The sequence below is a fragment of the Protopterus annectens genome, chromosome 7.part0 (assembly GCF_019279795.1).
Source record: "Protopterus annectens isolate FY-2018-M chromosome 7.part0, PAN1.0, whole genome shotgun sequence".
In the NCBI taxonomy this organism is placed as follows: domain Eukaryota; kingdom Metazoa; phylum Chordata; order Ceratodontiformes; family Protopteridae; genus Protopterus; species Protopterus annectens.
The window spans coordinates 36,293,082-36,317,874 of NC_056739.1; the positions used below are offsets into that span (position 1 = coordinate 36,293,082).

Genomic DNA, 24,793 nt, shown 5'->3' on the forward strand with positions numbered 1-24,793 from the left:
TGACTCAGTAACCAAAAGAACCCCAACGGGGCACTTATCTTAAAAATGACTCAGTAACCAAAAGAACCCCAACGGGGCACTTATCTTAAAAGTGACTCAGTAACCAAAAGAACCCCAACGGGGCACTTATCTTAAAAATGACTCAGTAACCAAAAGAACCCCAACGGGGCACTTATCTTAAAAATGACTCAGTAACCAAAAGAACCCCAACGGGGCACTTATCTTAAAAATGACTCAGTAACCAAAAGAACCCCAACGGGGCACTTATCTTAAAATGACTCAGTAACCAAAAGAACCCCAACGGGGCACTTATCTTAAAAATGACTCAGTAACCAAAAGAACCCCAACGGGGCACTTATCTTAAAAATGACTCAGTAACCAAAAGAACCCCAATGGGGCACTTATCTTAAAAATGACTCAGTAAGCAACACAGAAAAAGGTGTTCAGACTGATGTTCAATGATGATGTTCTGACTGGCAGCAAAGACATTTTGAGGTGTGCGCAAACATACATCACCTTTATGCGCTACATCTTGTGCAGGGGTCATATGTGTGACGTACAGAGCCTGTAGATACCAAAGGTTTTGGTAAACTGGCTGGACGTTGGGCTATCCTTGGCAGGAGATCCTTTACATTAGGAATACTGCAACAGTGATATGGAAGGACATTGCAATAATCATGGAAAACGTACTATGGGAAAAGTACCCCTTCCACCAGTACACTGCTCCCACAGGTCACTGTACTCTACTCCCCCCTTTACACCCTGTATCTAAAATGGAATCAACATATGCAGACCAGCCAGAAGAATCACGGTTACAACTGCAGCCATAAGTATTGAGAGATACAGGATATCCTGTTTACACATTAAAGGACTGTGACAACAGCAGTGTCAGGTACATCTGTACATCAGTTGTCAACAGCTTAAAGCATGTTTGGCAACATTAATAAATTATGTCCAGTTTTTCATACAAATGACTTGGCTCTTCTGTTGATTTGGTACAATGACCATCTCACTTTATCTCTGTTCTCTGCACAGTATGGTAAGACACTTTTGTCAGTGATGGTGACTGCTATGGAGAGATGCCACGCAAACAGAGTTATTAAACTCTTCTGGGGGTAATGAAGTGTTATGACCCTTCCTAGGCCAGACTTAAAATTCATGATATAATAAAACTATAAAAAAAATTACATAATGTTGACCAAGTTCAGTGCCGTGAAACTCCAAATGCAAATTGTGCAACTGTCAACAACCAAATTAACAAAATCAAAGCTTTTATGACACCACTGAAACAGTCTGTTCGACACTACAAGTCCTCCCTGTCCCTGGTTACAAACAGATAAATATTGTTCCATCGACACTACCTTGGTAAGCTGCAACACATCACTGTAGCCACTTTGAAACAGTATATAACAAACACAGAGCAACAAAAAACACATTATATTTAATGCAGGACATGTCTAAACATGGAACTCTGCAATTTATTTTCTTAATGAGGCCTATTGCCTTTCTCATTATACATCAACACAAGACTTTATGCATTCAAAAGAAGCAAATATGAGACAGAACTTTTATCCCAGCAGCCACAGCCACTTTACAACTTGTGGTACAGCAACACAAATCAGAATCAAGCCCAACATCACCCAGCTAATTTCATCTTTGCCAGTTACCTCGCTGAAGTGGACATCTTGTGTCGCTGCCAGTCCAAAACCGTGCTGTTTATTTTCATATTCCAGAATATTACTGACAAGACGATATGCCACCTTGATGTCACTACCAAAGTAAAATCCTGTACGGTGTGTAGCATTCTGCAGCATCTGCGCCATTTGCCGTGACTTGGCAGTGTCCAATTGCGACTCATTGCGACTCAGCTTGTCAGCCTGAAATGGAATGAAAGTACATTTTCATAAATATTTCAAATCAGAGGGACCACAGGGGTTTGTAAAAGAGAGTATTAAAAGCAATAATGTCTAGAAATGTCATATCAAAATAAAAAAAAATCAACAACTGTAAAACAAACACACGTATCACAAACAACGTATCTGTTATGAGAATAAATAGCACACCTGTTTAGCACAGAAAATGAATGTTGCACCAGACATACCATTGCACTATTTTTCTTTTGTACTTTTTTGGAATTCGTACATCAAGCTACATTATGGATAAATATTTCCAAACATGTACTGCAGTGTTGGGAAACTTCAGACACACTGCAGGGAAGTGATGGAGACAGTGGCAGTAAGTGAGACATTAGTTTGTTAAGTGTAAGGCCTAGTGAGAAGTGAGTACTGCAGAGTGACCGACCTAGTGATATGACTCCAGATGCAGTAATAGTGAACGGGGAGCTAGTGACACGGTCAAGGTACTGAGGAGAAGGTAACTAATAAAAAATGCAGTACTGCGGAGTGAATGGAAACAGCAATAGGCAAACCGACAAAAAGCACCTGTGCTGTGTGTGTGTGTGTGTGTGTGTGTGTGTGTGTGTGTGTGTGTCTGTGAGTGTGTATATGTGTGTGTGTGTGTGTGTGTGTGTGTGTGTGTGTGTGTGGGTGTGGGTGTGTGTGTATACGTGTGTGTGCAGGTGTGTGTATGTGTGTGCAGGTGTGTGTGTGTATATGTGTCTGTGTGCGGGTGTGTCTGTGAGTGAGTATGTGTGTGTGTATGTGAGTGTGTAAATGTGTGCGGGTGTGTCTATGAATGTGTGTGTGTGTGGGTTACGTTCAGAACATCGACAGACCACTTCAATGAAGCCCATTTCACTGACAGACCATTTCACTGACAACTACTACTCGCAGGAATTTAAGGCAAATAACAGGGATTTGTCCCCCTCCCCAATGTAGTGCGACCCTGGATTTAGTATATATAATTAGGGGTGGTGTGGGGGGCTATTTGGTTTTAAAAGAAGAAAATAACACAAAAAGTACAGAATTTAAACCAAAATAGGTGGGGGGGCTTTGCTCCCCACACTCCCCAATGCGGGGGCTGAGACCCCCACCCCCAACTATATATACTAAATCCAGGGTCACACTACATCGGGGAGCGGGACAAATCCCTGTTATTCACCTTAAATTCCTGCATTTACTAGTTGTCAGTGAAATGGGTTTCAAGGAAATGGTCTGTTGATGTTCTGAAGGTAACCCGTTTGTGCATGTGCGTGTGTGTGTGTGTGTGTGTGTGTGTGTGTGTGTGTGTGTGTTGCATGTGGACACTAGTAATAAGCACTCACACACTAAGACTAGTGAAGAATGAGGGAATAAGTGACAAGTAGTCAAACACTGTTCTGGTGACTGAGAAAAGCACAGTTACACGTGACCAACTCACCCCACAAGGATCAATGCCTTATTTCATGGCAGATGTGAATTAGGTGCAGGTAGATGCCTGCACAGCCACATAGACTTACAGAGCTTCACACAGCCCCTAAACTGGAGAAGGACGTCAGCTAGAAAAGACACATAGCCTATGCCAGATTACATCCTTTTTGTGTGACGGAGAAAGACAGACAGACAAAGACATCATCAGCACTAGTACCTGTGATCTGGAGCAGGCCTGAAGATAGAATGTCATCCTGCTCAGACTACAAAAACAGGAGTGGAAATGGAAAGTGCACAGAGAGGGAGAAGTAGCCACACACAGAGTATTGGGGTTACACAGGGTCAAGGCAGAAGGCCTGTGCAGTACTAGTGATCACTGTATTCAAATATCTACTGTTACAGTGCCAGCATCACACAAAGGTACTATGACATTAAAGAAATCAGTACTGCAGTACAATTCATCATAAATGAAGAGTACACATCCCAAAAACAGGATCACTCTGTTTCCCGAAAAAGCTTCCAAACTGTAACGTGTAGAGAAGGTGTGAACAGATGGCCACATGACTATTTCACAGATTCTGTGAGGTAAGATATTCCTAAAGAAAGCTCATGTGATGACTGCTTTGTTAGCTGAATGAGCCTTGAACCGTTCCTGCAAAGTTATTCCGTGGTAGTGTTAACAAAATGTAATGCAGTTCACCACCCTCTTATAGACAGTTTGTCTGGACAGTGGTCTGTTCTGCTATGCAGGTTTAAAGAAAACAAACAGCTGTTTTTTTTTGCCTGAAGTCACTTTTTGCTCCATGTAGTATTTTAGATGTCTGTGTAAACCAATCAAAAGTCCTGTCTCCACATTTTGAAGATGAAGGAAGAAGACTATCAGATGGATGGTCTTCATCAAAAAAAGTTCTAGGACCAACTTAGACATAAAAGAGGGATTAGTCCTTAATGACATTCTGTCTTTGTGAAACTCCATGTGAATATTAGAGTTTGCTGCTCAGACATTCTACATTTACATGTTAGAACTGCAAAGATTTTTCAAGGACAGAATTTAACAGAAATGGTTCTGGCTAGCTCAAAACATGTTAAGGTATTGTTTTTTAATAACAAAACCAAGGACTCATAGAAATTATAACTGCTCCCTTTAGGATATGAGATGAAGCATGAATGATACTTCCACCCACATGACAAGGATGCAGGGGGGCTTGCCCCCACAAAAAGGTAGAGAGAGATATAGTGTGTGACATTTTCACTGAAGTGTACCACAGATCAAGTGAACATTCAGTCAAATGGACCATAATATTTTAAACACCTTCATTAAACTCTTAAATTGTAGAAAGTGAGATAGGTAAACATACAATGACAGAGAACAAAACAAACCACAGTAACCATTTTTCATTTTCACTCGTATATATATAACTTTTTAACAATTATCAATCACCCCAACAATACATAAACTGCTGAGTTCCCGCCTTCCCTTAAGCATCACTCTCCCTTCCTGAAAGTTATTCTACATAGATTGTTCTCATAAATTCCATTTATTTTTACGCAGCTTACTCCCTTATTTTTCTACAGATCCCAGCTCCAGTTCCTATATTTACAATATGTTGTACTTCAATTATAGTTTTTTTAGATTCTGATTTCACTTTTCTGGTAATATATTTTAGCAGACATGTCTTGGCAATCTGTATCCTACATCTCAGCTCAAAAGATTCTTTCCTTCGTCACAACCACTTGCACCCCATCATTTCTAACAAAGCACTTTCTAGAAAATATTTATAATTTTGAAAACTCATTCCATTCCTAAAAACACATGTTCCCAGTTACCATTCTTTGTCCCATCACACCTCCAACATTTTCTATCTTCCTAAGGAAAAAGTCTGCCTGTGGTACAACAATACCTATGAAAACATTTCCGAGTAAAAGTACTTTGTTCCATACTTTGGAGCCATACATTTGTCCTTCTATTACTCACTTGTAAATTGCTTTTCCAGTGTCTATTCTCAATCCTTTCTAACCTCCTCTGATTGATTCTTATAGTTACCATGCAATATTTTATAGCAGCTTCTGTTCTAGATTCACCTAAAAACTCTACCAGAGCAAGTCTTTCACTTTACAACCCAAACTTCTTGGCCTTATCCCACTCTGTTACCTTGCTTTCTCAAGTTATTTGACCCAGTTCCTTGGTTCCTTTGACAGTTTTCTCCAATAAATTCCAGCCCCCCCTCTTGCCTATTTTCTGCACCCCCTACTTGCAGTCATCCCTGCTGGCCAAAATTATTTCTCCATTCCTGCATTGGCTTAGTTCTTAGAATATTTTCTGCAACTTTATGAATACAGTATTCTGCACGGTTGTTGTTATTCTCCTCAAGGATTTCCACTCAAAATCTGTTTCCTTATTTATTGAATTTCCCCCATTTCATCATCACCCCTTTCCACTTTGAATTATAACTTTTTGCTTGTGTCATGTGTATGAGTCTTAACTGTGTAGCTCTAAAATACCCCATCAGATCAAGTAATCCTAAAGCACCTTATTCGATTGGGAGAATCAGCTTATTCCACTTAATCCCCCCCCCCCCCGACAAATTCCTTCAACACTTTACTAATTACTGTCTTCTTGTTGATGAAAATATGCCTGAACTGCATATGCAGCTAAAGGGAGTAAAACATTTTCACTGCTTGCATCTTCCTATCCATATCCCTAGACAAGAGCTTCCAGTTTCTCAGGTTTTGTATAATGCTTTCTTTTCCCTCTTCCCACATATCCTTAGCTGCCTTAACAGAATCCTTTTGAACACATAATTACTTATCAAGCCTCCATAAATATGGGTACTGCTGAACCAATTTGTGTGTGGCTACATCATTTATGGATATAGCCTTAGTTTTAGCCTTCTTAATTCTATACTTTGAAAAGACATAGAACTATTTCAAAATTTACCATAACACTACAATGTCCTTTTCTGAATTTATCAAGGAGAAAATATCATCATCTGCAAATAAGACAACGTTTCTTGCTTACCAAAGCAATTATATCCTTGAAGTTGTGTGTCCCTTATTCTCCTGCCAAAGGCTGGAAATATAACGCTAATAACAAAGAGGAAACATGACACCCCTGTCTGGTTCCTTTATTCAAACACAACTTATTGAAGAGAAACCCTCCTACTTTAATTTTTGCCTCTGATCCTTGATATATCCTCATAATTAACCTTATAATTCTGTTTGGGAATGCAAGTCCTTCCATTGACCAACTCAAACTCTCAGCTTACTCTGTTGAATGCTTTCTCTTCATCAAGACGCAAGAACAACAGCAGTATTTATTTACATTCTGCTTCCATCTGGATCACCATTGTTCTATTAATGTTGTCATATATTTGCCTCCCCTCCATAAAACAATAATGATTTGTTTCTGTCAATCAACTTTGGCAGCACCTTTGCCATTGTTTTAACTAGTATATACATAAACACTTTATAATCATGGTTTCAAATTGAAATGGACCTGTATGAAGCTGGGTGTGACAGATCTTTACTCTCTTTGAGTAATACAGCTACGACTCCTTTCTTCTAAGATGCTGGCGTTTCCCCTCTTTTTCAAACACTATTAAACAAAATCTTCTAGATCTTTACCACCTTCTTCCCCTTCTAACTTCCACAGATATGCCATCTGGTCCTGATGACTTCCAGCAGACTGATTATATGTCACTGTTTTTATCTCATCTCCGTCTATCTTTAACAATTAGTTGTTGAGCCTCGTCTTCCTCTAATCTTGGCATAATTAAGCTTTCCATAAATATTTCTATTTGTGCTCTTTCTTGGTTTCTAAAATTCCTGAAACATCTCTAATACTGCTACAGGATCTCTGGTTATTTTTCTTGTCAAAGGCTTCCTAAGTTTGATGACAACTCTTTCTACTTTCTGCTGCCTAAGTCATTGTGCTATAAGATTTTATGCTCTGGAGTTGTTATTAAAAATAGTTGCTTAACAGCAATCCTTCTAAACTCATGCATATTATCCAGATACATCCTTATTTTCTCATTATTTATTTATTTATTATTTATTTCCAGTTTGATTACCGGGGATGTCCACTGGGCTCAAATAGCCCATTTTCAGTGGAGGCCCGGGGAGAAAAGCTCCACATCACAAGCAATTAAACAAAAATGAAATAATACAAAGTAATGAGAGAAAGTACAAACGCATAATGGCAAGACAGTTCATAAACATATTTACAAAGTTGTATAGAGAACTATTTGTACAATAATTAAGTGATAGAGGCAAGAGAAGAGTTCACAATTAAAGGGAAAGCAATTATTAGTTGAGGGTTAAAAAATTGAATGTTGTATATTGAGGTTTAGCAGAAATGGAGGAGAAATAGGTGGGAAGTACACTGTTAGTAGAGCATAGATTATAGTGTCTGGAGTATTCTTAGAGAGGTGGTTGAACATTAGTAAAAGTGGAGTTCACACATGAAAGGTATGATTGCCGTAGTTAAACTGCATCAGCTTAATACAGGTAGTTATTAAAGATTAATTGTTTTCGGTAAGAGGGGATGAGATCAGGGACTATATACAGTATTTACATTGTGTACATTTAAGGTAGAAAAACATTATTAATAATTTCATGTTGAATTTGACTTAAAGGGTTGCAGATGTTTAAGGGGTCTTTAGATTTAGAGTGAGGTAGGTGTTTAGGAGAACAGCCTGGGGTGGATGAATAAGTAGAGACGCTTTATCACTCTTAAGTTGCACCTCTTCTTATTCTGTGAGATTTCCCTTATTCTGCAACACATTACCTTTGTCAGTTTGCAGTTGCACCACTTCTTATTCTGTGAGATTCCCCTTATTCTGCAACACATTACCTTTGTCAGTCCCTGTAAATAATTCCTAATACTTCTTAACTACATCTCTTTTTCTTTTATTTCTACCTAATTTCTCAACTCCAGTTTTGTTTTATCCCACTAACTAGCTATCCATTGTGAAGAAATTTCTATCTTCTCTACGTAGCTCTCAACTGTCCAGATTTCTGTAGAATGTCCAGATTTCTACCTCATATTTTTGGCCTGCTGCTCATAAAATTTGTTGTTTTTTGTCAAATCACTAAGGACTGAAGTCACTAAATAATGATACATTTAAGTTGCAGACTTCATTCCCTTTAGAAAATGCATGCTAACACAAATCCTAACATTCTAGCAACTTTCACGGTATATAAGAGTATTATTTATAATCTGTCCCTATTTTTGGGCCTTTGCCCCCCCTATAATTTTAGCCTTTGTCCAGATTTCTTGTGCTAAGAGGTTGAGAGCTATGCAAAGTTCTCCATTAACGCTTTAATAATTTCCACAACCCATTCCTTGAATTCCTTTCTTTTAATATGTAAGAGAGTACAGAGGATTAGTCCAGATACTATCACCTTAGCGAACAGATCCAGGTAGATGGACAGGTGTTCCTTTCTTTATTTAAAAGGTACATGAGAAAATGCCAGTGTCTCATTTTTAATTCATTACCCTGTATTTTTTAGATTTTACTGTTGCAAGATCTAAAACAGTTATTTGATATGTGTCAAAGTTTTCAATTAAATGTACATGTTCTTGTGAAATATAAATTCTATCCATTCTAGCCCAGTTATTGCACTTTTGGGAATAATATGTAAATTCTGTCTGAGTTTCTACTAATGAATTGACATCTTCCATACCAAATATTTTCATACATTTATTCAGAATGTTATTTTATATTTTCCCTTCTAGGTGCCCCAATGCGTACCTTATTATTATTGCAAATCAAGTTCCAGTCCTCACCTATAAGTAATATTCCCTGATAAAACCTGATTATTTTCTCTTAACATTTTCTTAAACTCCATAACAGCAGCTTTTAGTGGAACATAAATATATTCCAGCATAATCCTTGTCCCTTGCCAACAGCCAGCGTTGCTGTTTGTACCTGTAAGGCCATTTACATTCCAAGGTAGCATGGACAGAGTATCAGTTATATCAAAAAGCTATTGTTCCCACCTATTACAAGTTTTTTGAATGTGTATTTCTAACATTTGTCTTACATACACACATTATTTGGCAGGCTGATCGTTTATGCAGTTGTTTCTTTTCATCTCTGTTTCTACCTCTGTCACGTTTTCAAGACTTTTTGCTTTAATGAAATCCCTCAAACAAAAAAAAAATAAACACATTCAAAAACAATCCCATCCAATATTGGCTTAGAATGAACACACAAAACAATGTATATTTTCAACAACAAATGACTCTTCAGATAGGAACAACTGTCCAAAATCAACATCTGCATCAACAGGCATTGTCTAATCTAAAATTAAAGACTACCCATGCTAAAGTGCATACTACAGCCTGTGTTCCCACTTACACCGGGTGCTGTCTTCTTCTGTTCATAGCTCTATTCCCTTCCCAGATGTAAAAACAGCTTGTATGCTTTCAGAAAACATTAACTGTTCGCCCTAAGAAAAAGTGCACTGGCTAGCTTTAAATAAAACTAAACTGTGCACTGGTCTATTAAATACATTAAAGTTTTAAGAATGCTAGGGAAGACACTCTTTCTTATTCATTTCCCAAAATGTCAGACTTTCTTGTTTACTGAGCTACTTGCCATCGTAGCTTTAAATTTTGCATTTCCCTCATCAAAGAATATTCATAACTCTCAAGATTAACTGCTTGCTCATGCTGACAGCTTGATTTCACGTAAAAGTAGTTCACCACTGAGGGAGAAAAGCAACTAACAACTCTAAAGATGCATGTAGAAATCTTTAAATTTCACTCAGAATGTAATGTACAAAATTACACTAGCCAACTGCCCTCAGCTGAAGACTTCATTTCTCCCATTGAGAACATTTGATAAGAGAAAAAAAAGCAACAAGCTAATCTCTGCAGATATAAACAACTTTTCATGCCCTTCATCATTTTGTCTTATTTGCAGGCCTATTTCCTTACAAAAAATGTTTATAGCTTAAACCAAGGAAATTAATCTGGTCATCCACCCATGTAAAACAAGGGAAACTATTATCTTAATTCAACATATAACATCATATAATCAGTACACTTTAACACCCCACCCGCACCCTAGCAGCCCAAGATCACAGTATTAACAAACTGGTTTCTGTTCAGCCTTTCTTATCTAGTTATAGTGTAAAGGCTATATTTCTTACAAATAAAAAAAACAACAGTTACTTACTTTAATATCTTTAACATATACAACAGTCACTGAAAAGACCCCTGACATTTAAAATACACCTGACTGCACCTATACAAAACTGCTTTACAACATAAGGAGCAGTTTATATATTGTGAAATGTTTTATACAAATACTAATACGAAAAATTGTTTGACTTGCAGTTACTTTCTTTCCCTTTAATGTTCTTCTAAACATTAATGACACAAAGTGGGAATGGGTCCCATTCAGAAAACTGACTCAGCAGAAACTAAACTTCATACAGTTGAGGTGATATGATCGACTTTCCGAAATGTCAATGTTTTTGAATGGAAATTGTGGGTACAGTGGAGATCAGGGAATTTACCCTTTTCCCCCACTGTAGTGCAATCTCGGAGTTGGTATATATAATATGCATGGGGTCTGGTGGGTGCAGTAGGGATTGCCTTCTCTGCAAAAATGTCAATTTTTATTGTTTTCCATAGTTCGACTTTTCAGAAAGTTGATCATATGGTCTCGACCATACCTTTGAATGGATCGTCTGAGTAGGATCCAGTGGGATATATGCTTTGCAGTCCACCCACAAGTTTAACAAAGGTCAACAAAATTCCATTCTTTCTCAGCCACTTTTACTTGCAAAGTCATATTTTACAACTATGACTGATGCTTTATTCACTACTTTCATGTTGCTGGTCTTCTTCCTGATCATCTTCCAACATCAGACTATGGTTCACATCCAAGGTACTCCTGATTCTTCTAGTCATCACCTGTGACTTTTTCTGTGCTGAAAGCATTTTCCTTTGGAACGATGGGAAGTTTTCCGCTGGCAAGATCTCTCTATGAGCTTTATTGTCAGAAGAATGAGAAGCAGAATACCCATGTTGGCTCACTTTTTGTTGGATAAACTTTTTTCTTGCTTAGCCTATTCTGCATCAAACTGTTTTTTAATCCTCCAGGAAAAAAAATATTCTGAAGACAGCTGGATGCAGTAACTTGAATTTTGCACCTGCCACTTGACATTTCCTGATTGCTGGGATATATTTTTCTCTTTCTGCCTGGAGTACAGTGAATAATCATATTCCATAAACATTCTGCTGCCTCCAATTTTTTATATATTTTTTTCATTTCTGTCACAGTTTTGTTAGAATCATCTCTTTCTGCTTTTATGATTCTATCTTTAGTAATATAGGTCTTGGCTGTTTTCTCTTGATCAGATTTGGACAGGATATATGTCAACTTGTCAAGTTAGTTTTGATGAATGCAAAAAAAAAAAAAAAAATCAAAAAAGGTTCATTGAAACCATCTTCAGCAAACATTACTTTTTTTAAGGTAACATGTCCCTCTGCACCCTCCATATGGGGGGATTGCCTCCAGAATCAAGTGGAGAAAAAAGCAATCTCTGCTGTCAGACAAAGTAGTTTTAGCGAACTACCTTTGTTGACCTGACATGCACCCATTTGGAGCATACACTTGACATGCCCTTTCAATTAATAAATCTTGCTCTGGAACAGCAGTCCAGCTGCTTATTTATGCTTTCATAAAATTATAAATTAAATAATTATTACAGTATGTTCATTCCAGTGTCTCTGCTACAGCAGAAAATCTCAAGTGTTCCTTGCGTTCACTGTCTTCTAACTGTACTACTTTTTGAAACAGCCCTTCTTGAGAAGTCTCATGCTTAGCCAACCTTTGATTTTTGCAGTTTTATCAATTCATCCGAACATCTAGTTAAAGTTTCTATTTTTCCAGCCTTTTATTTGAGTTAATATATTCCTTCAATGTTTCATTTATTTTAATAACTTCTGAGTATATTTGATTTATGTTTAACTTTAAATTAATGGAAGCCATCTCCTGTACCAAAGCTGAAGCTTGAGCTGCTTTTTATGATTAGCTGCAGGATTCTTCCAAACCAGTGTCTCCATCTTTTCTAGATGATTTTATATAAGGTTCCCTGAATTTCTTCTTTGCTGTCATCCAGGCATTGTACTTACTTGCCAGTAATTACATTTTATAGAAAAATGACAATTCCACTGCCTCCCTTTTCTCAATTTCTCTTTTCACGTTGGGAGAGCTGAAATTAAACTACTGATCAGTGTGCAGTCATCTTGGAAATGAAGATGCATATCATCTTATCTGCTTTGGTTGTTTCACACATTTTTTCCACATAATTTCTTGTGCTAAGCTGGTTTTTAAATCATATTTTGTATTTATTTTAATTATGCCTGTTAAATATGTACACTACTGCATATTCTTTATCAAAATGTTCACAAGATGTATGTCTGTGTTGCACGTTTACCATGACTCTTCTCTTCTCTGTGTTTGGCTTTTCTGAAGCTAAACACATCTACCTGCACCACCCCTAAAAAGGAGCTATGTCTAGTTGAACTCTCCCAGTGAACAAATGCAAATGAACAAATACAAACAAACAAATGAAAACAAACTGCATCAGTTGGCACATGAGCATGTTACAGAAAACAGCACTTTATAATTGGTCTGACAAGAGACATACAAGGGGGAGTGGCTCTCTGGTATGCTGGTCAATCCCACCGAGCATCAGGTGGGTGACTCCTATTGTAGGTCATAATATCCTCCACCATGATCGTCTTAAGAAAAAGGTGGAGGTGTTGCTATTATCTACTCTAACCGTCTCACTCTTCAACCTCTTTCAATCACTACCTCTGACTTCCATCCAGCTGAAATTCTCATTTCCAATTGCCAATTAAACAGACACAAAAAATTAGCTGCTGCCTCCATTTACATTCCCGCAGGTAACAATATCCCTACCGTGAGTGCTTTCTCTCTTCGATCTCACAAACCATCTCTTATGAAACCGTTACCTTAGGCGATGTTAACATCAACTGGAATGCCCCTGACATGGATTCCCCCTCCATTAACCTCGTTGGTTTCTCCCGATTAATCTCCACTCCTACTCACTTAAACAAATGCACCAACTTTGGCTCCATTCTAGATTGGGCCCTTACCTCTAATCCTAATCTATATCACAACCCCTCCACACCACCGGATACCCTAAGCAATCATCATCCCACCTACATACATAGACACACTCTCCTCAACTATGTAAACCCCAGCAATACAAAGTATGCCACAACCTCTCCAGTTTTAATCCTGAAGCTTTCAACCACCATCTCTCTTCAATTAACTGGTCCTTCCTCCACAATCCCCCCTAGAGGAAGCTGTACTGAACTGGCATTCAATAACATCTTTCTAGACACATGCAGCTCCCTGGCTTCCCATCAGGAAACTAAGAATAAAAACAGATTAAACCCCCTGGCTAACATGAGCAACCTGAACTATCATGAATAAGAGGGATAGTGTGTGGAAAAAATCTAAATCCCTCACTGATCTTCAAACCTACAGAGAGCTCTGTAACATACCTAAAAAAGTAACCCTTGAAGAACAAAACGTTTTGCATAAACCACTCAACAACCCCCAATCTAACCCCCAAAAATTCTGGCACTCAGTTAATAAGCTGCTACATCCTGGGAGCCCATTGTCCCCTAACCCCTGTCCTACAAGCTCTGTCACTGACACTGTTACCTTCCTAAATATCTTCTTCATAGATACTATCCGCAACATTACCAAGAACGGCAATATCACTCAACCCACACCCTCTAGACCTACTCCATCTCCCAGCTTTTCTCTTAAACCCATGCCCACACCTTATATTAAATCTTAAAACTTGCTCTCCATCAGTTAATAATCTTCCTCCAGAATTATTAATAATTTCTGTCAACTGTATCGCTTTCCTTATCTCCATCTTGGTCAACAGATCCATTAAGGAAAACACTGTGCTTAATATATAGATAAAATTCTATGTCATTCCCTTGCATAAAGGCGGCAAATCAACTGACCCCTAAGTTCAGGATAACTGCCATCTTATCTTCTCTGACTAAAATTCTAGAAAAATGTATACACAAACTGCTTTTGACCAGCTTCTACAAGAAAAACACTGTCACACCCACACAGCGTGGCTTCCAGCCACAACACAGCACTGGTACTGGTCTGACATCCTTCATAGATACGACTGCAAATTCTGGTGACAACAGTAAGTTTATCTCCTGCTTGTTTCTCGATCTCTTTAAAGCCTTCAATACCACATCCCATAGATTACTTCTATCCAAACTAACTTCACTAAACATCTCCAAATCCAAGTTATCCTGATTCTCAAGTTACCTCACCAATAAATTCCAGGCAGAGAAATGGGAATCCAGCTTCTCTCCTTTCCTACCTACTCAAACAGGGGTACCTGAAGGATCCATCCTTCGACCCCTACTTTTGAACATGTTTATCAATGTCCTCCACTCCTTTTGCCCACTCTACCATTGTCCACTATGCTTACAACTGTACAATCATCTACTGCTCTGACATCACTCACTTCCATACCCTCACCCAAGAGTCCCTTCATCCAGATGAAAGTTGTCTTACTTCAAACCAACTACTACTTAATCCAAAGAAAACCAAACTACTCCTATTCCTCCCTACCACTCTACAACATAACATAGCCACCTTTACACTCTCCTTCCTCAACAAAACAACCATCTCCACTGAGACTCATACTAAACTTCTGGGTATGCTTATCGATGACCAATTAAAGTTTGATCTCCACATCCATCAATGCATTAAAAAGACACATCAAAAGCTGGGCCTGCTATACAGGCATAAAAAATTCCTCATGAATGCTTCAAGACTCTCCCTTGCACAAGCTTTCCTTCTTCCCAAACTTCTCTATGCAGCCCCGATACTCACAAATCTCCAATCCAATCTTCTGTCCAGACTTGAACTCACCTACAATAAAATTGCATGATTTGCCTCCAACCAGTCATATTGTACCCACCACTGCATTGCTCTAAAAAGGCTAGAGCGGCTGGAATTCCATCACCAAATTCTACTTCTCCAGCTTTGCATGACGCACTCTATCCTTCATGAACCCTCCTCATGCTCCTCTCTCTCTACTCTAATCCAATGTTACACTCCTAACAGTGCTTTCTGTAGCGCTCAACAGCACCTATTGCAAGTCTATAAGCCTTACAAAAATATAGGCAAACTCCTTTAATCTGCAGCTAATGCCTGGAATAAACTACCTTTGTCAGATCTATCACTAATCCTAAATCCTTTAAAACAATCCTGAAGGAAAACCTGTATAAATCTTGGTCCTGCCTCTGTAAGGACCCTACTTAACATGGCCTCCATTCTTCTTCCTCTTCGAGTCATCTCACGATGGCTTCCCGCCTTACAACTTTGCCACATATTCTCTCCCACTTCTCTCTGCAGCTTCTTTATGCTAACAGTTTCTATGCTTCCTGATTACTATGTTAATAGTTTTATGTTTGTACTCTTAGCTTCCCAGACTGTTGTCTGGCCACTGGCCTTTTTCATGGGGTTCAAGCCCCTGTATATATTATGTGCCTCTAAAGCTTCTCCTTCAGCTCCCATTAGTCAATGTCCTCTTATGACATTTTCTTATATTATTTTATGTACAAATCTGACTGTACTGTCATGATATATATGTTGTAAATTGTGGCAGTACACTAAACACCGAAAGTGTGATAAGAGACTTAGGGACACAGGTGGACAGTGGTCTCACCTTTGATAACCAAATCGCCACAACAGTCAGGAAATCCTTCTATGTGGCACACCTCATCACTAAGGGCTTTTCATCCAGAAAAAAGGAGGTCATTGTCCCACTGTACTCATCCCTCATTAGACCCATTATAGAATACAATGCCCCGTTTGGTATGTACCTCTCAAGACATCTGCAACAACTGGAAAGGCCACAGAAATACCTCACTAAAAGAATCACAGGCCTAAAGCAGATGCCATACGCTGACCGCCTTAAAAAACTCCAGCTATACTCTGTCGCATATCGTCTACTCAGAGGCGATCTCTGCTTAATATACAAGACCATGTCAAACCCAGAGCTGTTGGACATGCTACACTTAAAGAAATCCCAATCCCTCAGAGCCACACGCTCCAGGGATCTAAATCTTGTCATCACAATACAGAAAACATGCTGGAGGGACAGGTTCCTGACCCAGAGACTCCCCAGACTCTGGAATAGATTGCCCATACATGTCAAGCAGTGTGCCTCTTTGGCCCTCTTCAAAAGGAACCTTGACGATTGGATGGGAGAAAGGAAATTCACCCCGGGGATCACGTCAGTCGCCCTGCTAGACAGGGGTCCAGGGAAGTAAATAGTGTGGGAAGAAATAGCCAAGGAATTGTTATGGCTAGGCTTGTATAGGCCCTAGGGCTGATAGCCTAGTACCAACCTATGAACCTATTACTTTTGAATGCTGTTATTTGTATGCTTTCTCTGAAATTTTTGAACTTTACACTACAAATGTTTATTCTAGATACAATCTGCTCATTTGTACATTTTTCCATGTTATTTACCTTTGTTTCTGTTTTTTTTCCATTGGAGCTTTTCTCTTTGGGTCTCTGCTGAAAAAAGGGCTATTGCCCATTCAGACTAACCCGGTCAACAAATGTCAGATAAATAAAATGTTTTGGGGACAACAGCAGCTATATGGTTATCCAGTTACATTTCATCATCTGCAAAGACTTCAACACCTTTGTCTGCCAATCAATAGGGGTATAAAGTTGCTGATGGGCTTTGCCAAATGTTTGCATGCTGATTTTTTGACACTGAAGACAAGATTACTTTTACTGACAAATGTTGTTTGTAGGGAAATGGGTTATGGACAATGCTCTCAGTTTACAGTCAATTGCACTTTAGGTGAGCCAGATAATGGTGTGAGTTTTCACATGTGAGACAACGACTAAAGAGGTCACCCTAACACAAAGAATTGAAGGAATCCACTGGTGACAGAACAGTGAGGACAGGGGTGCGTCCTCATTCTTACCCGTGTGTGCTGCAATGTAACCAAGTGTGCACCCAGGACCTTATGGCTTAATTTACCTTCACACCTGATTCTGTCATACGGTGTATTGCAGAATGCTTTAGCTGGACCAAAGCAAGCAGCACAGACAGACAGACTTTATTCCTAGGCTGCAGTTACACCCTCGAAAAGGATTCATGAACTATCAGCATGTAAGATCTACCTTTGATGAAACACAGTTCTTCAGGTTACAGAGAACCAAGTGTCTTGTGCCTTCCCAAGCACCATGATGATTCTCTGAACTAGCTCACAACATTCTTCTGAGCCTGACTGGTCTGTAATTATTAGGTTTTCTGGATGGAAATATCTTGTAGAATGGGAACATACTAATCTGCCTGTAGGAATCAGGGATATAGCCACTTTCTAATGCTATATTAAGATTGTGTGCAAGTCAGAGTACCACACTATTTTTAAATTCACAAACTAGACATCCTAGTACATCATCTGGTGTCACAGACATTCCTTACCATAATGAGGGCAGAGGTGACCATTTGGAATGGGACATTACGTCGGACCATACCACATGGAAGGGTCAATGGCATTTCCCTTTGTGGTCTATTTGCTCGACATAGAGCAGTGAATTTGCTATACTTGTTTGCTCTCTTTGGTGATACCATTTTGATTTAGCACACTGCATTCCGGTTTCCTACCCTTCATTTTTGGAAATTGTAGAAATTCATATTTAGTATCATCTGCCTTGATGGCAAGTTTACCTAGAATGAAGCTTTCCATGTTTGGTTGTTTTAGTCAAGTTGTTCTGAATGGAGTTGACCTCAGTTTTGTGTTAGGTTTGGTAAAGTTTGAAGACTTTGTACGCATTTTTCTTTTGATTTGTTGATTTTCTAACTCCAACATTTAATCTTATTACATAATTTCCCACTATACTTAATGCCTTGTGGGGATAACTTATCAATTTTAAGTGCTTTAAATGGTATGAATGATTTATCAACAGATTTTTAAAAAAATTTATTTTGGGGTGGGGGGGCTAAAATAAAATCCCAGTTGGCTGAAGCAACATGACAATTGAGGACATCACAGCTGCCTGAAAAAAATCTTTAAAGATTGTATCATTAGATTTGATTTGCTGTATATTAGCAATGCCACCTTACTGCAATCAGAGTTTGAAGATGGGGGCAGGACAATGTTTAGTGTGGCAGAATCAGCAGGGATGCTTGCCAGCATGATTACCTGCTGTGTTTTTCCCCCTTGAACACGGGCTGCATCATTCCTTCGTATGAAAACACAACAGCAGCAGAACAAGTAACTTACTCCAGTTATCTATTACTGCCAATTAATTTGGTGTTTTGACCCCATGATCATGGTGGTTTTCGAAATATCAAGCTGTCAATATTTCAGTCGACATTCAGACAGGATTAACCTTTTGACCACAAATTGCTAAGCTCTTTTCCAAACACCTGTGAACTACAAGTGGTCTTGTTTTAGCAATAACAGGCAGATGAGCATACAGTAGACATCAGCTTATTATAAAAGTATTTATTCATATGAAACAAGAAGGGCAATTTTAACCACAACCAGGTAAAAATGGTAACTGTATCAGTACAACGGAAAAAACAAATAGTAAATACATGTAAGTAATGTAAATTACACAAAATATATAGCCATCATCATAAAATAAATGCATTAGAAGATGTACACAGCTGAATTAGTGCAACAGTCACTGCTCAGCACCGACATAAATACACGGTAATCATTAACAGAGCTACACGTACACGAATGCCTTCCTTGTTTAATAAAAAGGCTGTTATATGAGGTATCCGTCTTTGAGCTGAAAGCTACAGCTGCAGTGAAGCTCTCCTGCATGTTACAAAACCGCAGCATGTGTTATTGTTTTATTGGGCCCTATTAATCATTGCATAGTAAACACATCAGCACAATGCTGCCAGCTTATTCATGCTGCCTCATGGTAGGAATGCTGTGACTTTCTCAATTAAAAAAAAGACAACAGCAGCATTACTGAAAACTAGTTCATGCGGTTTGCCAGAAGACTTCACTGCATCAACAGAGTTCTCATATAATCAGACTGTTCAGTCCTAAATTAATGCATATGAAGATTTATTACACTTTTAGTTTAGTTCATCATTCCAGTGACATCACTTCTTGGGAACACCCTGGTTCTACAAGCAGTTAGTATTCCAAAAACTGATAATAACCAACATAAAATCATATACCAAAATCATAAGCCTAGAATTTTTAATGGTAAACTTTCTAAGGCCATTAAATGTAGTAATAACATCACACAAGGATTCTCACGCTTCTATATTATGCAACTCCTGCCTCAAACAACAATGGATTCAGCAAAATACTACAATTGCAGGAACAAAAGTGAGAAATGTAGAAACTTATCTTAACAGTAGATGTTCCAACAGCTCACTATTACAGTACTTATACATAAGTGAGTAGATGTTCCAATGGCTCACTACTGCAGTACATATACATAAGTGAGTAGATGCTCCAATGGCTCACTACTACAGTACATATACATAAGTGAGTAGATGTTCCAACAGCTCACTGCTGCAGTGCACATACATAAGTGAGTAGATGCTCCAATGGCTCACTACTACAGTACATATACATAAGTGAGTAGATGTTCCAACAGCTCACTGCTGCAGTGCACATACATAAGTGAGTAGATGTTCCAATGGCTCACTACTGCAGTACATATACATAAGTGAGTAGATGTTCCAACAGCTCACTACTGCAGTACATATACATAGCTGAGTAGGAAGTTGCCATAATAGTAGGTGTTTGCATACATTGTTGCAATAGTTGTAACTACTTGGACTTAGCTGCAGTTGCCTCTCATATGTCCTACCACCTAGGTCAGGACCCCTCCCCTTGATATAATGGACACCCTCCACGTATCAGAATGCTGCTGGCATCCACAGATGGCATCCTAAAGTGTTATTCCCCAGAAAGGAGAGTAAGGCACTGACTAGGAAGAGTACCACTAATAGAGGATATGTGGGTAATGACATAGAATGTAAAAAGTATCCTGACCAGCTCAGGAAAGGGAGAGAAGTAACATACCTCCCTCAACAACTACACAGACCCAAACAGACTCATGGCCTTAGTAAATAGGGGAAGGAGTAGGGAAATTTTAGTATGGATAGCTCATCACAGTTCAGAATGCCTCTAATGGTCGGAGGGAGGGACCTGGTCTACAGGCAGTTAGTTTAGGGCTATTAAGACTGACATGGATTAAAGAGGCTCTTCACTGTGACAGCAGAGTGTAGCCCACTGCTAGGGTGTGGCCCACTACTAGGGTGTGGCCCACTGCTAGGGTGTGGCCCACTGCAAGAATGAGGGGATCCCCTTTTCTCATCTGAAGAAGGGTGAAGAACGTACAGCTGTGCTACGAACTTAACAGAACTGCAGACATTTAAGTATGTCCACTGTTGTATTACTAGTAACTTCTTGGGACTTCTGCTGCAGAAGGACTGATGTCAGACCTGAGTTCCAGAGCTATGCACCCTTCTCCATACCGTCCAAAATAATTACTGCAACTACGTATGCACAGTGAATGCATACCTTTCTCAGTTCGCTTTGGGGATGGTGTTAAAAAAAAAGACGAGGTGAAAGGTCTGACTTAAGGTACTGCAGCCACTACTTTAGGTATAAAGGAAGGGCTAGAGTAAAGAGTGATTCAGGGGCCCTATTGAAATGTCAGCGCCTGAAATGCTGAGTAGCGACAAGCCAAAAAAAAAAAAAAAAAGAATGAAACCCGGGAAAACAGCAAATCTCAAAAATCAATCTTCTCCTTAAAAGCCCCCCCCCCCCCCAAACTTACTCCAACCATCTCCAAGATCATCATTCATTGGACCAAAGGGAACAGTCCGAGAAATGGCCATCTTGGACTTGGTAAATGGAAGTCCATTCACTGGCATTCAGTCTCCAGGTTTCAGGACTCACTCTAGAGGGTCCGAACATTTCAAAAGGTCACCATGATTCTGTCCTTGTAGAAAACAACTCTCTGGACAAGACGGCCTGCAGTTCTGAAAGTCTCCTGTCACGAGTCATGGCCACTAAAAATGCAACTCTCTGGGACAGACACTTAAGAAGAACAGCAGCAGCTGCTTCAAAAGGAGGCCATGTTACCGGGTCCCCATGGCGGAAGGCTTTTTCTTGAGACTTCAGTTGCAGTACCCTCTTGAAGAATGGACTTATAAGTAATCTGGAAAAGAGTGGGGGGGGTTCCTAAGGCAGGCACGTTGAAATGGCAAATACATGCACCTTTAACGATGCTTAAGCCAATCCTGATTTGAAAAGATCTGGCAGAAAATTTAGGATCACTGATTTGGATCCTCGCCTCCTCTTTGACACCAAAAAAAGAAAATGTTTCTATTTTGAGAAAAAACAGTAGCACTGGATGTAACACAGCAGAATATCCAATTTATTGTAACTAAGCGCTTTCAAGGGTTCACCTCTTCATCAGACTTAGATAAAAATGACTTAAAACAACCACATTAAATAGCACTCCAATTAACATTAATTACTTCAATTAAAAACAATTAACTTATTTAAAGCCATATTTAACATTTTAAACATCACAACATACATAAGCGAAAAGCACTAGTGTCTCAACTGTCTCGCTTTCAGGAAAGGTTTAATGGAGACCATATTATTTAAACCAGGCGCTTTATTAGCATGCAGTAACATAATCCATTTTTGTTCAGCCGCCTCACTAATATTCCTCATATCTCCTCCCCTTTTCCTGACTGCAAGTATTTCCAGGACCGGAAACTTAAAACATATGCTCACTACCTTCATTCTTGGTGTGCATAACCAGGGCACTACTTCCCTTTTTATTTCTTATATCCCTCATATGTTCAAGTATCCTGTCTTTAAACTGTCGATTAGTCATGCCAATTTGTTTGTCTCTTTTGGCTTTTCCTGGTTAGGGGTCGCCACAGCGGAACTCCAGTCCGCTAATGATTGGCAGTAGATTTTTATGTGCTGGCTTGCCGGGCCTAATGCACAACCTTCAACGAAGGAACACCCATTCACGTATGTCGCCACACAGAAGACGCTCTGAGAATCGAACGGGCAACGTCTAACTGTGAGGTGATAATGAAAAACATTTGACATAATAACTGAAATATATTACATTGACTGTTTTACAGTCAGCATAATGAGAAGGCTCTATTCTGAAGCCTAGCTTAGGGTGTACAAAGTTAGCACCTGTGTGTATATATGCACAGGCAGTACAACTCCTGCATGTATATGTACCTATGCTATCCGATCTAAGAGTAGTCCTATTTAAACTAGATTTATAACAAAGATGGTTCTTTAGGGTCTTATTATTTCGAAAGCTAAACTTAGGTTTGTCTCCTACTATCCCCTTCAACCCATTCAAAGTAGAGAGTATATTCCAGTTCTTATTGATGACATCGCAGATCATATTTATATTACTAGCATATGTCAAAGTTATTCTAAAGTCATTACTACTCATTAGTGATCTGTCGTAGCATCTCACTACTCTCAACAACACTACCTACATGTGGGCCACATAATGTTGCATGGTTGGTAAAGTATGGTTTACACCTACCATGTCTATCTTTCCATGCCTCTTTAAAGTACCTGTCTATATCTTTACTTTTATAGCCCCTTTCCATAAAATCCAGTTTAAGGGACTCTAGAGCTGAATTCAGCTCTGCATCATCATTATGTAATCTCATCAACCTGACCACCTGTCCTTTTATTATATTACGTTTGCAATGGTTCAGGTGCATACTTGTACTGTGCAATAGGTTATTCTTTCTAACTGGTTTCCTATACAAACTACTTTTAACAGTATTGCGTGAATGCTTACTAATAGTCGCATCTAAAAACTCTACCTGTTGTAAACTATATTTGTATGTAAATCTCAGAAAATCAATGGTCGTATTAACATAGTGGATAAACTCGCTTAATTGTGTCTCAATTCCTTGCCTTAATAAAAAAATATCATCCACAAACCTAGTATACCACAAGACAGAGTTGGCATAGGTCATGTTCCCATTGCACCAATGAAAGGTTGGTGTAGCTATTGGCACAGACTTTGCCCATCGCCACGCCAACCTTTTGAATGCAGTATTCATCACTGAACATAAAAACATTGTTACTTAGAATAATGTCCAATAAGCTACAAATCAAGCGTATTTTTTCACCCTGAACCCCCCTGCTATGCAATAGTTCACTAATGCTGTCAATACCCCATTGATTCATTATGACCGTGAACAAGGATACAATATCCATAGTAACAAAGTAACATTCAGAATAGTCAGATTTCCATTTCATTTGTAATAACTCTAAAAAAGTTTTGGTGTGCCTTAAAACAGTCTCACATTCTTCTAATATGTGATGTAAATTCTTCTCAACAAAAATGGACAGGGGTTCCCTAGTCCAGCCTCTGCCAGAGACTATAGGTCGCATGGGTGGAGTGCTAAGACATTTATGAACTTTTGGCAAACCATATACAATTGGTATGACTGGATGTTCAACTGAGAAATATTCAAAGAGTGGTTCTGATATCATGTTAGTTATTAATAGGTCAAAGATTAGAAATCCTATTCTGTCCATAACAACTTTAACAGTGGCTACTGACATACATTCGTAGGTATCTTTGACTTAAAAGAACATATTTTTGTCTGTGATACAGCTCCTTATCTAAAATAACTACCCCCCACCCTTATCAGCTGGTCTATAACTTCTATGCAAGCTAGTTCTCTTGGTTCTTTCAATACGTCATACTCTTCATTCGACATATTGTGGAAGAGTTTATGTTCATCTTCACTATCAAATCTATACCTGATCTGTTTGTCACCGATCTCCACAAAGGTATCAATAATAGCATTGTTGGGTGGAACAAACACACACTTTTTTTTTTAAAATTGATTGAGTAGTATTTGCATTATTAAGAAACACACGCAATGTCAATGTCCTGGCAAATAGCCTTAAATCTTTAAGAACATTACTTATTTGAGCTTTTCTAGCCAGTACAAAGCTGAGCCCTTTGCTCAACAACAGCCTCTGAGCATCAGTCAATTCATACGTCGAAATGTTTTAAAAATCAAGCCTGTTTGGATCTTTTGCCCCCTCTGTTCCAATCCTTCGTGCTTTGCATTCTCCTTGTTTTTTTGGTTTCTCATTTGACTCCTGGACCTTCCCCTGATCGGGAATAGTTTGTTTAATAAAAAGCAACTCATGTCTGATGCCATTGGTGTTACAGAAAAGTAGCAGCAAGATTCGACCATTGCACTCTGTGTTCCTTAGGTTTAACAACCTGTTCCTCATGCTTATAGTCAGTTCCTGATACCAGGCTATGCATATCATTCATATTACCTGTAGCAGAATCATGCCCCAACTGAGAATCCACTATAGGTGATGCTGTCAATTACGTTGCCTC

At 38.9% G+C, this 24,793-nt stretch overlaps 1 protein-coding gene across 2 annotated transcripts in view; it reads right to left on the reverse strand.

Annotated features, from left to right (window-relative positions):
- CELSR2 (cadherin EGF LAG seven-pass G-type receptor 2) overlaps window positions 1-24,793 on the reverse strand; it is a 1,401,203-nt gene that overhangs the window by 333,010 nt on the left and 1,043,400 nt on the right. For both annotated transcript variants that reach the window (XM_044076472.1, XM_044076471.1), the window contains exon 18: window positions 1,668-1,877. In XM_044076472.1, coding sequence (XP_043932407.1) covers window positions 1,668-1,877 — 210 coding nt within the window. The remainder of the gene's footprint in view (window positions 1-1,667; window positions 1,878-24,793) is intronic.